At 35.1% G+C, this 13,450-nt stretch overlaps 2 protein-coding genes across 2 annotated transcripts in view; one reads left to right on the top strand and one right to left on the bottom strand.

Annotated features, from left to right (window-relative positions):
• Nucleotides 1-1,967: 1,967 nt before the first annotated feature.
• On the bottom strand, nucleotides 1,968-9,186 carry LOC120634222 (charged multivesicular body protein 3). The gene is made up of 7 exons (XM_039904694.1): nucleotides 9,072-9,186; nucleotides 8,898-8,958; nucleotides 8,243-8,422; nucleotides 6,785-6,825; nucleotides 4,654-4,827; nucleotides 3,605-3,766; nucleotides 1,968-2,064 (listed from the first exon to the last, which is right to left on the bottom strand). The coding sequence occupies exons 1-6, from the start codon at nucleotides 9,114-9,116 to the stop codon at nucleotides 3,611-3,613; spliced, it is 657 nt and encodes a 218-aa protein (XP_039760628.1). The 5' UTR covers nucleotides 9,117-9,186; the 3' UTR covers nucleotides 1,968-2,064; nucleotides 3,605-3,610.
• A 259-nt stretch (nucleotides 9,187-9,445) lies between these two features.
• LOC120634183 (glycerol-3-phosphate acyltransferase 1, mitochondrial) overlaps nucleotides 9,446-13,450 on the top strand; it is an 88,059-nt gene continuing 84,054 nt past the window's right edge. The window contains exon 1 of the mRNA XM_039904622.1: nucleotides 9,446-9,618. The gene's annotated coding sequence lies outside the window, so the exon portion shown is untranslated. The remainder of the gene's footprint in view (nucleotides 9,619-13,450) is intronic.

Raw genomic sequence — 13,450 nt, 5'->3', positions numbered from 1 at the left:
ATGGCCACGGTCAAAGCCCGCCAGACCACCAGACAAGACTAGAGAAATTTCAGAAATCATAAATTCCCTTGCCCACCGGAAATCGAACCCGGAACCCACAGCGTTCAGCGCTGCGCCATCAAAAAGCTTTGGATAGTTTTCATTTGCTATTAATAAATAAATAAAATAAAAATTACCGTTAATTCCGTTAAACATCAGTGGATATATTGGCCCGTTAACCCATGGTTAAAAAATTGTACAAAGTATATAATAGTAGTGCATTTATTAAAAAAAAAAATATTAGTTAAAAAAAATACAACCAATAAAGGTTTAAAGTTTTACCCGGGAACTAATCCTGGAGTAACCACTAGGAATAACCTAGTGGTTACTCCAGGATTAGTTCCCGGGTGCCAACAAGGAGTTTGGATATAAGCAGGCGTTACATTACATACTGGGAAGTATTTTATATATAATGACCGGTTTTAACAACTATAAAAATAAGTAGTTAATACTATTATTGTAAAATTACAATCGCTGCTGCAAACATTAAGTTACTAGCAAGTAAGCAGTGTTTTAAAAAAAATAAGTTTCTTTTTACTATATAATTTTTTTTTAATTAGGATATTTCGTTTAAACAGATTGCAGACGGTGACGGCCGTGAAACTGACAACATGCCGTCATCGTCATCGTCTGACGTCTTTTTTCGTCTGTATATTACGGCCGCTAAATGACGTCACCGCTAGCCTAGGAAACCAGAGCTTAATAGTAAAAATGTTAGTTAAGTACTTAGACTAGACTATAGGTGTGACGCTGTAATACAGCGACAAGTGTATTACAGCGTCCCACATATAGCGCCAAAATCGCGTCAATTAACAATAATCGGAGTTTAACAATAATTAAAGTAACAACCGATCACTAACTCTTCGATTAAGTTGCCAACTCGTCGTCTTCATACAAAACGCATTATTTGAAAGCGACAGTTGTCAACTCACCGCGTAACTTGAATCGGTATAACTGTTGGGTAAGTCAGAGAATCGGGCAGCTGTGGAATTCAGTGGTAAATAGGGACATCTTGTGCGCACGTGCCTTCCATCTTAGACGACATTGCTGCAAGTACGACGCTAATGCTTACCTCCTTACTAATATATTAGACGCGAAGTCTGTTTGTTTGTCCTTTTTTTTCACTCTCTAAGCAACCAATTTTGACGACCTCTTGGGCACAGCGGTGAGCGCTGTGGATCCAAGTGGGAGGTCCCGGATTGGATTCCAGCAGGGGAAATTAGGGAATTTATAATTTCTGAATTTTCTCTGTTCTGGCCTGGTGGGAGGCATCTGTCGTGGCTAGTTACCATCCTACAGAAAAAGACGTGCCGCTAAGCGACTTAGCGTTCCGGTACGATGTCGCGTAGAAACCGATTAGGGGTACGGGCTTAATAAAACTGCCATACCCCTAACAGGTTAGCCCGTTAACATCTTTGACTGCATCATCACTCAAAAGCAGGTGAGATTGCTCAATGGCTAATTTGTAGCGGAATAAAAAAAAAAAAAAAATTGCCATACAATAAGTTGAAAGCACAGAGTAACCCAGGCAAACGGTTCCTAAGGGATACAAAATAAAATAAAAACCCGTAATATACGCGGACAACAGCGTAATATAACGGTTTCTTATCGAATAAGAAACCTGCCTTAAAAATAATATGTATTGTTAATTTAAAAAGAAAAGCCGAAGCTTTTGGAACGTTTTCTTTCGAAAATCTATGTACGTCTTTACTTTTTAAATTAGTTATACACGTTCTAAGAACGTGTACATCGTATTATATATCGCAACATTAAAGTATCTTTTGTTCTATAAATAGTTTAATAAAAACACGACTCGTAAAAGCCACAATCACATTTCTTAACAAAACTAAGTGTAAATATATGTAGTTATAATACAAGACAACAATATTATTCGTGTAGGCGAACACAATAATTGCAACTTTGAAGAAAATTGTTAAAGGCGATTTATTTGTATAACTCTCTCTCTCTCTTTAACCAGAATATAATCTCCGTAAACAGCTAACCGCCGAGCCGCCGGTGGCGGATCTGTAACAAAGACTTAATACTCAAATAAAAAAATAAAATAAATATACTACACATTGCCATCTAGCCCCAAAGTAAGCGTAGCTTGTGTTATGGGTACTGAGATAGCTGATGAATATAATACACATAAATACTTAAAATATACAGATAAACACCCAGACACTGAAAAACATTCATGTTAATCACACAAACACTCTCCAGTTGTAGGAATCGAACCCACGGCCTTGGACTCAGAAACCAGGGTCGCTGCCCACTGCGCCACTCGGCCGTCAAATGTCTGTACATGGGCATATAAAGTGACTCACAAACAAAACAGCGCCATCTCTTTGTTCACTTTTGAGTTATCACAGACCATAAATGTATTACGTCGTATTTTTGACCGTAAATAACTCGACATGGCTTTATATAAGAACAGCTTTTTTACGAAAATATCTGAAAATCTCTACAATTCAAAATTCACATATAAGCACTTTTGAAACGTCAAGTCTGTCTGTGCGTAGTGACTCTACCACCGGTTCGGTAGCAGATTCTACCGAGAAGAAGCCGGCAAGAAACTCAGCAGTTGCTCTTTTCCAATATCAACAATTTACATTTTACATTTTAAAATTCATTTTTCTATCTTGTGAGAGATGAAAGCGGAGCCGGATGCTTCCAAGCAACCTTGTCATTAAGAAATTCATCTATAATAACCTCGCTGTAATAAATGTGTTTTAACACATTCTTTAAACTTATGCATTGGTAGGTCCATGACTGTATGATCACTTACCACCAGGTGAGATTGCAGTCAAGGGCTCACTTGTAGTAGAATAAAAAAAAGGCATCTGTAGAGAGAAGACTGGGTATATAGTATAATGATGGTTACAGAATGCTGTTGGGCTTACCCCGTTATTGTAATGCATCAGAAATGTTCGCGTGGACTCATACTGATGACTTTTTTGCCATCAGAAGAAAACGAATAGCATCCTTGATAATAGAAAAGAACGTGGGTAAGCAGTAACGGCATTCTGAAAGCACTAGCATTCAGTAACACATTCTTTGACGGCCGACTGGCGCAGTGGGCAGCGACCCTGCTTTCTGAGTCCAAGGCCGTGGGTTCGATTCCCACAACTGGAAAATGTTTGTGTGATGAGCATAAGTGTTTTTCAGTGTCTGGGTGTTTATATGTATTTTCTAAGTATTTATTTATATATAATTCCTAAAAATATTCATCAGTCATCTTAGTACCCATAACACAAGCTACGCTTACTTTGGGGCTAGGTGGCGATGTGTGTATTGTCTTAGTATATTTATTTATATTTATTTATTTACTAATAAATCGATACGACTCCACGACAAGTTGTACATTAAACTCCACGTAGGACTGCCTGGACGCAGAAATTTTAATTTGATTTTTTTTTTTTTATTTAGCTTAGTTTTTAATCTATTTATGTTATAGTGTAGTGCGTAGTGATGGGTCTTAGATACCAAATAAATAAATAAATAAATAAAATAAACAAAAAATATATATAGAGTATAAACATATATAAAGTAAACAGCGTCTCACCAGCAACTAGGACCGAAGCGATTCCAACCTGGACTGCATCTCGTCTAGTTCTGTTTCATCGGGCTCCGCTTCCACAGGCTCCTTGCTTGTAGACGGGGCGCCGACAGCCGTCGGAGGGGCGGGTGCTTCGCCCAGCTTCCCTTGGGTCAGCTCCCAGAGAACCTGACGAAAAATGTTATTGTGATGCTTTTCTCTATCCGAGTCAAATTTAGAATTCATGGATTCATCATCATCAATAGCCTTTAACAACGGACTATGGATTAAAGGCCTCTCCCAACGGTAGGATTTGCTCGTTATCACCACGTTTTAGACGGGTTGGTGACAGTAGATAGTACGGTAGTACGGACAGTAGATGGTAGTATGAGTACGAAGGACGCGGCTGTCAGTTCTCCGTTATAAGAAGAAGAAGAAGAAGAAAAAGAAATACTTTATTACACACACACATCAAAATATATATAAAATAAAGAATAAACAAATGAATAAAAATTGTAGGAATGCAAAGGCGGCCTTATTGCTGCAAGCAATCTCTTGCAGGCAACCTCTGGCAGAAGGAAAAGCTGCAAGAGAGCGGGATAGTGCAGTTATATATACAAATATATTCGAAAACAAAGGCAAACAGGCATAAATATAATATATATATATATATATATATATATTACTAGCTGACCCCAGAGCCATCTGTCGCGCTGATTTGTGAATCTAAACCATCAAGGGTGCCACCCAATCGCATACCAAACCATTATCAATTGCTTCGATTGACTCAGAGTTTGAATCGTTAGGTAAAAAGGGACAAATCGGCTGATGCATGTGCAGTGGCGTTCACTGGGTTTCTTGCCAGGGTTTCGAAGCGAAACGCGCGTAGAGGGTACATTGCCGAAGATCTGTTTGGTGTGGAGTATAAGGATTGGGGAAATTATAAATTACACCACACAGATTCTCCTGCTTTTCGCGGAGTATAGCAAATTAAGCTTCATGTTGATAATATATCATGGATTTCCGCAAAGTAACGCCTGCTTCTATCCAATTAAATGTTAATGTTTTATTTATACCTTGTCAACTTCGCTCTGCGCAGCCTCTTCCATTTCGTCCTCGTCCTCCATTCCTGACATGGTCTCATCCACCATCTCCTCGATGATACCCGCCTTCATCATCTCCTTGCTGAGTTCCTGCATCGTGTGAGCTATCTCCGGCAGACGCAGTAGTGATTGCATCGCCTGCATCACCTGGGGATTTTGTTTTTTTTTAATCCTCTACAACGAGTGGCGACGAATAGTCAAGCGTGCCACAACCCTTAAGTGACGACCACGACCGCTCTGACAAGAGCGAACCGACTGAGAAGAAGACAACTTAGCCCTTAACTTAACAAACATTAAATCGCCATTAACGAATCCATACTTTATATAATTGACGGCCGATTGGCGCAGCTTGCAGCGACCCTGCTTTCTGAGTCCAAGGCCGTGGATTCGATTCCCACTACTGGAAATTTTTTTGTGTGATGAGCATGAATGTTTTTCGGTGTCTGGGTGTTTATATTTATATTCTAAGTATTTATGTATATTGTTCATAATAATATTCATCAGTCATCTTAGTACCCATAACACAAGCTACGCTTACTTTGGGGCTAGATGGCGATGAGTGTATTGTCGTAGTATATTCATTTATTATTTATTTTATACTTTATAGAATATGCTTTATATAAGATCCGCCACATGACGGACATAGGAACTGCTAGGCTAGTCTATTTTAGCTACTTTCACAGCATTATGTTATATGGAATTTTACTATGGGGTAATGCTGCTGATGTTAGCACTATTTTCGTGCTGTTCGTGCGATCTATAAAATGGGTCCGAGCGAGTCATTGAGAGATAAATTCAAAGATGTTAAAATAATGACAGTCTATAATGTATGTTCACAAAAATATAACAAAATTTATAAGAAAATGTGACTGCAATTATTTGAACGTTAGAAGCAAAAATAAACTTGCAGTAGACTACACAAAATAAGCAATTCATTTAAAGGAAATTGTATACAATTTTACAATAAATTACCGGTTGATATCTTGGGGATGTCACTAAAAAAGTTCAAAGTTTGTATTAAGCGAAAGCTTATAGAAAAGTCCTATTATAGTATAAAGGATTACGTAAACGATAAAAAAGTTGGGTGTGAACAATTGCTCTAACCAGGTTGCTTCTTAAATATTTTCTAATGTCAATGTGAGATGGTGATAACAAAAAAAACACCCGTTCTTATTTTTGATATCACCATCGTTGTAGTTTATTGTGGGCATCCCCTTAGAGTAGGGCGCGTTTGGAACCTGGAAGATCATCGCGTTCAAGTAAACAAACACACAATTAACTCTTTAACTTGCATGCTGTGATGCTGCAACTTGCATGCTGTGATGATGCAGTGTCAGATTGTTCGGGCTAACCTTTTACACTTATATAATTTAATATTTATAAGGGTATACGAGTAATACGTAGATACGTATTTATACTGCAGTGTTTTCGTTTGTATTTTGATTCCACTAAAACATAGGCATTGACTGCAATCTCACCTGATGGCAGTGTAAGTTGTAAGGTAGCGGCTAACCTGTTCGGGATATGGTAGTTATCGGTAAGTACTCATACCCGTAAACGGTTTCGGTACGCGTAGTTTTAGTGGAACGCTGAATCAGTCATCGGCACGTCTGCGTTGGCAGGGCGGTATCTAGACACGGCCGAAGCCTCCCAGACCAGAGAAAATTCAAAAATTTTAAAATAGAAAGGAACTTTGGATGTGTTCATATCAAAAATTGTACATGGTAATACTTCAATGAACTTAAATCTAAAGGTTTCTAAGCACACCCTGGTTTAGAAGGAGTCCAAACAACAAACTTGGCCTTTATTTTTGTTATCATCATCTCAAACTGTAATTTTAAACCATTTAAAGAGTGAAGTATTTTTTTTTAACTATTGACTTATAACATTACTATTTTAACAGAAACATATTTTGAGCATCACAAAAACCACTAAAGTTTAATAGGAAGTTTAAAACCATGTAAGGGAAGAATAAAAAGCAGAAGAATTGACAGAATCGGCAGAGCTGCTTAGCTTATTATAATCAATACATAATATATATAATAATAATAACATTTCTCACAACAAACCTATCAAAAATTAAAAAAATATATATATTTTATACCTCAGTGGACTTCTGCAATGACCCAGCCACTCTTAATGTTGCTGGAAAAAAATTTAAAGTAACCAATTAATCTAAAATAACTTATTATATACTAACTTGGTATTTTATTCATCTGAGAGACTAGAGATAATTTAAAACTATAGACTAATAAGAAAATATTTTTCTTATTAAAGTACAAAAGTGTAATAAATAGTCTTACTTAGATTGCGATAAGCGATTTTGTAAACTTTTTCAGTTATTTGGAATACATATTACAAGCAAGGAACTAAAAGAATATAAATAATCTGTGGCAAACGTAAATTATTGTTTATTGTTTATTGTTTATTGTTATTAGGTACACAAAACAGGTAATAACTAAAAGTAGATCTAAATATAAGTACCTAATAACAAGTTTTGTTCTAAGCTACAACCCAAAGTATGTGTACACAACTTGGAATTAAATTAAACAGAAAGTAAAGATAAAATTAAACTTGAAACAAAAAAGAAACACTTAAATAATAATATATATATTATTTCCCTAAAGATTATGTGGAATAGTGCTTAATAATTTGATTTTTAAAAATATTTATCCTTTTGTTAAAAATGTCAATATTATGATTACTTGATACTAAATCATTATAAAGGCGTATTATATCAAGAGGACTTCTGCAATGACAACTTTCATCTATTCTTATATTGTATAGGAAAGGTATGGGCACTGGGAAAAGCCATAAACAAAACTAGAAGAAGAAAGAGGAAAGTTTTTTTGTTTTTGTACCAATAGGCTCTGGACCTACTGTGGCGATTTTAACAATACCTTTATTAATAGAAAATTGAATTATCAGAAAGTTACTACAACAACAGGCTACAACTTATTTTCCTTACGATACTTGTAAAATAAATAAAGTGTATAAAAGTCATTATTTAACATGCGCGGAGAAAACCATTCACAATAGAAGTAAAAATGATGTAGGTACATGAAAAAATTTAAAAAAACAAAAAATATTTCACGTAGTCTTAAGTTCCGTTTGTAGTCACTCTACCACCATGATGAAAGTAGTTGATTAACCTTATAAAACTTGATGAAGAAATATTATATCTATCATAGATAAGCCACAGTAGCATCAGGCTGCAGAAATGCACTATGCTGACAGATTATATAAAATGAAAAAAATCTGCAGAACAAGTTATAAAAAATTAAGTAATTACAATTTATATCATCAGGCCAATTTGTGCATACCCACAACTGAATAGAAGGTTTAAAAGGTGGCCAATATAAGTATAATTTGTGCAAGTGTGCAAGTGGAGCTTTGTAAGAAGTTGATGTAAATGTAGATCCACAATTCCTTTAATTTTTTTATTATTATTATTGTAATTGGCTTCTTGCCATTCTAATATGTAATAATAAAAATAATCAAATAAATAATAAATGAAATTGGGAAACAGCTAGTATAATATATAATAGGTTTCAATTCTTACCTAATTGATTTTTCATCTGCATTTGTACCGAATTCAGATGTGCTTTACTTGTGTAAATTTTACTGACTGCCTTCCTAGACCTGATGATCTCTTTAGCTAATATGGTACAGACTTGCTTGTCATTCTTTGTGGCTGCCTCTTTCAGTGACCTTTTTATTTTATCCTCTTCCCTTTGGATAGCTATATCATGGAAAAAAAATTACTAAGTAGAGATATTAAAGCAGGTTAGCTGTGATAGGTGCAAGCATGATGAGTCAATTGCACTTCACCTACCTAGAATTGCACGAGATTATTCTAACGCTGCTCTCAAGTCTAGGATGTAATGCCACAGGTATATTTTTAGTTATGATAAATATTTACCACCAATTAATTCTATTTCCTTTTAAACTTAGCACTCTTCCATCTCAGAAACTAGCTTCACATATCATTACACACAAATAGCATAAATGAAAAAAACTTTAGATGTTTAGAATAAAGTTATCTAATCTATCACAACAGAATTAAATTAAATTTGGCCACAAAACTTTACTTTATCATTCTTTATTACTTTGAAACATCAGCATAACAAAGTTCCCCTTAGAGAAGATTGTAACAGAATTATAGACACAGCCGGGGGGGTTAAATTATATTTATATACAAATTTGTTTAGCAATACCTCTGATTTGTCTGTCCAAGTTATAGCCCTCTTTACGTAGTTTATGAGACCATTCATTTACCTAGAAACAAAATATATATTTATTCACAGCAAGCTATTTAGCCAAACCTTAGGTTAGAAATGTATTTCATACAGTTCAACCATAAAATGCATAAAAACAATTTTGTAACACACCATTTCCTTTGGATTGCTCTCAGGGGATTTGCCAAATAAACCCATTTTTGATTAATTTGTTAAAAATTAAAATCGTAAACACTGTAAATGTTTATCAAATATTTTGACATAAGACATGACATTGACATCGAAAATTACGTCATCGATGTGTCATCCATCATAGACGAACATATTTTCTAAAACATCCAATAATAGTAGTAGTCGTATCCTGACCGTGAACTTCTAGTGAGAGAAACAGATGTATGTAAATGTAAACGGTGGCGTCTGAATACGAGGTTATCTCTTTTTTTTTTTAAACTATACTATTATAGCCATGTCTAGACTATAGAGTATAGATGTGAGATGTCAGTATTTGTAGTCTGTGTCGTCCAATGTCTATGCTACCTGTGGTAATGCCGGTATTTTGAGAAATGTGAAAAGTGGAAATTTTAAAATAAGGATTTTCGTCATATTTTATTGAACTTTCTACTCCAGAAACTGTTGTTATACGGAACTGGGCAGCGCCACATTTACACCATAACATTTCATTCAACGTGCCTTCTCCAAGGTAAGTCAGTTAAAAATATTGTTTATTTTGATACCACCTACAGAGTGCAGACTTCGCACTCGCAGGGTCATTTTATGTAAATCGTTGACAAATAAATTGATAAGAGCTCTTTTTTTTAAATCATATACTAGAGTATTGATCTAGCCTTTTAAAATGCTATTTCCATTACGTATACATGCCAAACCAACACTCTTTCCTTTCTTCTTTAACATTGTGTTGTTGGTGTGGCTTTGTCTCCTACCTCAAACCTTTTGTTGTATTTTTTCCAAAAAATCTCTCTTGGCTTCCCCTCTACTATCCGTGATAAATTCAACATGTTTTAATATACATTAGTTATTTATTTTTAACCAATTGGAAAATGATTGGTCACCTCTCTTCTTTTTGACAGCATATATATCTAAAAATTACCTATGGTTGCAAATTCTGTCTCTGTTGCAAAATCTCTGAACTAAATTGACAAGTCAAAAAAATAGTGCTATCCTTTTTCACTGGAAACATTGTTAAAAGTATAGCACTATTTTTAGATCTATCCATTTAGTTAAGAGATTTGTGATAGTTTATTATTGGTGTACTGATTTACACTGATAAATTATTAACTGTTTATTGTGACTGCCGTATTAAAGTTGGTAGTTATGAAATCAAGAATTAAATCACAAATAACTGCTTGGTCGGCAAAAGTATCCTACAATGTTCAATTTACATACTTAAAGTTAAGCTATATTACATTTTAAACTCTTAACACTAAAATAGTTTATTACATTGCAACTTTAACAGTGATGGGAGAGTGGTCAAAACTTCAGCCACCCTTTCAAGGGGACTGAATTCAATCCCTGGCATGAACCTTGTAACTCTACAGAGTTGTGTGTTTATGGTAAGGGAAACACTGGAAGAAATCATTAAACCTGCATGGCTGATAGTTCTCCATAATGTTAATAAAAACAATGGCTTTTGTAAACTAGAAAATAGCAGGAAAAGTATGGTCCACTGCCAAACATTGAAATTCAACTTTAATTTATTACAAATAGGCCTAATATATGCATTTTTATAACTTGTAAAAAATGTCTTTGTAGTGACTACCACCAGGTTGAAAGGCAGTTTCTACTGTGAAGAAGCTGACAAGAAATTAAGCAGTTGCTCTATTCCAACATCATTTTACAATTTTTTTGCTATAGTGAACCATAAATATTACATAATAAATGGCACTCTGGATGTATACATTTCTTTATAAAAATTGTACATGGTAGTGAAATATGGAGCTACTACATCTGTAATCTTAAAACTAAGGCTACAAGGGTTCCAAACATGCCCTGGTCTAGGAATCCCACAACAAACTTAACCAGGTGTATTGTTATCGCCACATGTGTGGTACCATATCTATTGTACTATATCTGTAGACAATATATACACCAACTTACTTGATTTCTTAAAAAAGTAGTAGCAGAATATTGAAAACATTAACTGAGACACCATTGGTCACCATGTATATAATATAAGAATTACATTCTCCAAGAAGCATAAGATACAAATATAAACAAGGTAATTTTTGTAAACAGACATCAGGTTCATTGCCCCTTTGCACATCCCATTATATGTCATATGTCAACTTCTCAAGAGCTCCTGCATTGTCATACAATCAGTCCTTTATGACTCAATTCATCCACTTAGTTGGTATCAACTGATGCACAGCATAACAAATGTTTATCTTGGGTTTTCGTTTTTTTTTATATTTAAATATTAAAGACTAGCTGTTGCCTGCGAGTTCGTCTGCGTTTGATTTTGTTTTTTGATGTGGCATTCAATTTAGTTGTAGTTCTAAAAAAATTCAAAGTATTCAGTATCGCTAAGCCTTAAATGAGCGGTTTGCTGCTGTCCGCTGAGGAGTTTTGTCCTATATCTCCAACCACATTCATCAGATCTACACAGTTTGGGCAAAATTTAACACATATTATAACCTCTATAGTACAAAAATAATTATTTAAATCGGTTATAATTTGTCGGAGTGATGGTGTAAAATCGTCAAAAACTTTCATCTCCTCTCCCAAAGGAACCGAGCTTAATGTCGGTATAAAAAGTATCCTATATTACTTCTAACAGTTCCAAGAATATGCGTACAAAGTTTCATGAGGATTGATTAAGTAGTTTTTGCGTGAAAGCGTAACAAACAAACTTACATTGACATTTATAATATTAGTAAAGATATTATGGTTCGGGTGATTGAAATCAAAACCTTTATTCACACTGTGCAGATATATATATGTATAAAGACATAATTTTTTTTGTTTTATAAGAATTAAGACTTAAGTTACAATCGTAAGTTGTTTTAGCTGCCTAATAAAATTAATAAATAAATGCCCTTATTGCAGAGTTAAATATTTAACTCTTTTACCATGGCAGTACTCAGGATTTTTGGTAAAAGAGCCATAAAGTTTTAGGATTTGATATAAAACATTTCAGCCTTCAAGTCTGAAGATCTACGATGGTTACAGGCTGTTGTTAAATTACGATATTACTCTCGTACCTTCCCGAGTTCCGGACATGTTGTGTCTAGTAACAAATTATAACTTATCTGGCACGGATCTCCGATGTCACCATAACGAGCCGCTTGCGTACGCTCGCATGTCAGCTGTTGTTATGCAAACTGCACATCACACCGCGATCTACAATTTTGTATTGTGCAATGTCCTACGCGTTTATCGTATCATGTATCGGCCAACGAATTCGATCTGTAACCTCGGAGTTTGAAAATTAGTTCATTTTTCGTATCAATTAGACCAATTTCTTTTTAGCGAATGAAATTGTTATTATCTATACTAACATTATAAAGCCGAAAAGTTTGTTTAGCTAAAAATCCTAATCTCAGGAGCTACTGGCACGAATTAGAAAAAGCTTTTCGTGCCAAAGCCAATTTATCGAGGAAGTTATACGTATCGTTAGTTAATAGCCGGTTAATGAGCATTTCACTTGTGTGAGCGTTGAACTGGGTTGCTTGATCGCTTGTATTCGATCTCACAAATCGAGCTGGCAGGACACGTGCTACTACACGGTTTGATACACATAACAGAGCATTCCCAAACCATTAATTGTTATGTTTTGTATGCCTATAAGTGAAGGGGGGAATTAATGATTTCTAAATTTTCTCTAGTCTGATCTGGTTACCGACAAACACGTAAACCCTATTCGGTTCACGAGCGACAATGTGCCAGAGCTCTAAATCGCTCGGCAGCACGTCTTTTTCGGTAGGGCTAACCTAACTAAGCCGGAGCCTCCCAGCAGACCAGACCAGATAATGTTCTTAAATTAACAATTCCAAATTGTCTCAGCCTCAAATAAAACCCGAAACACATTTATTCCGTCATAAAATACTGAAGTTTAATTATTCGTGGCATACTAGCGATGTTATTCCCGAAGACTGTAAAATTACTAGCTATTGCCTGCGACTTCGCCCGCGCTTGTTTTGGGTTTTTAAAAAAATATTTTGGATGTTAAATACGTAAAAGGAAATATTATGAAAAATAAATGAGAAAAAAAAATGGCGTAAAAAATAGATTACGACACCGATTCCCTCAGACCTACCGAATATGAAAAAAATAATCTTAAGAATCGGTAAAGCCCTTTCGGCGGAGTGTGCTACCGCACATAAATAATGTCATTAGAATATATAAATATTAGATAGAAGAAGCTGATATTAGTGTATTATCTATGGTATGGCAGTATAAGCTGAACGAATAATTACAGTTATCGTTTGTACACAGAAAAAGAACTTTGTACACCATTGAAAAGTGTCGTAATAACCGTTCAATTGAACGGTAATTCAGTACCGGGCGCAGTTGTC

This window comes from Pararge aegeria, chromosome 23 (genome assembly GCF_905163445.1).
Source record: "Pararge aegeria chromosome 23, ilParAegt1.1, whole genome shotgun sequence".
Classification (NCBI taxonomy): Eukaryota; Metazoa; Arthropoda; class Insecta; order Lepidoptera; family Nymphalidae; genus Pararge; species Pararge aegeria.
Note: the sequence above shows the minus strand (reverse complement) of the source record. Positions and strands in the feature narration are given on the sequence as shown.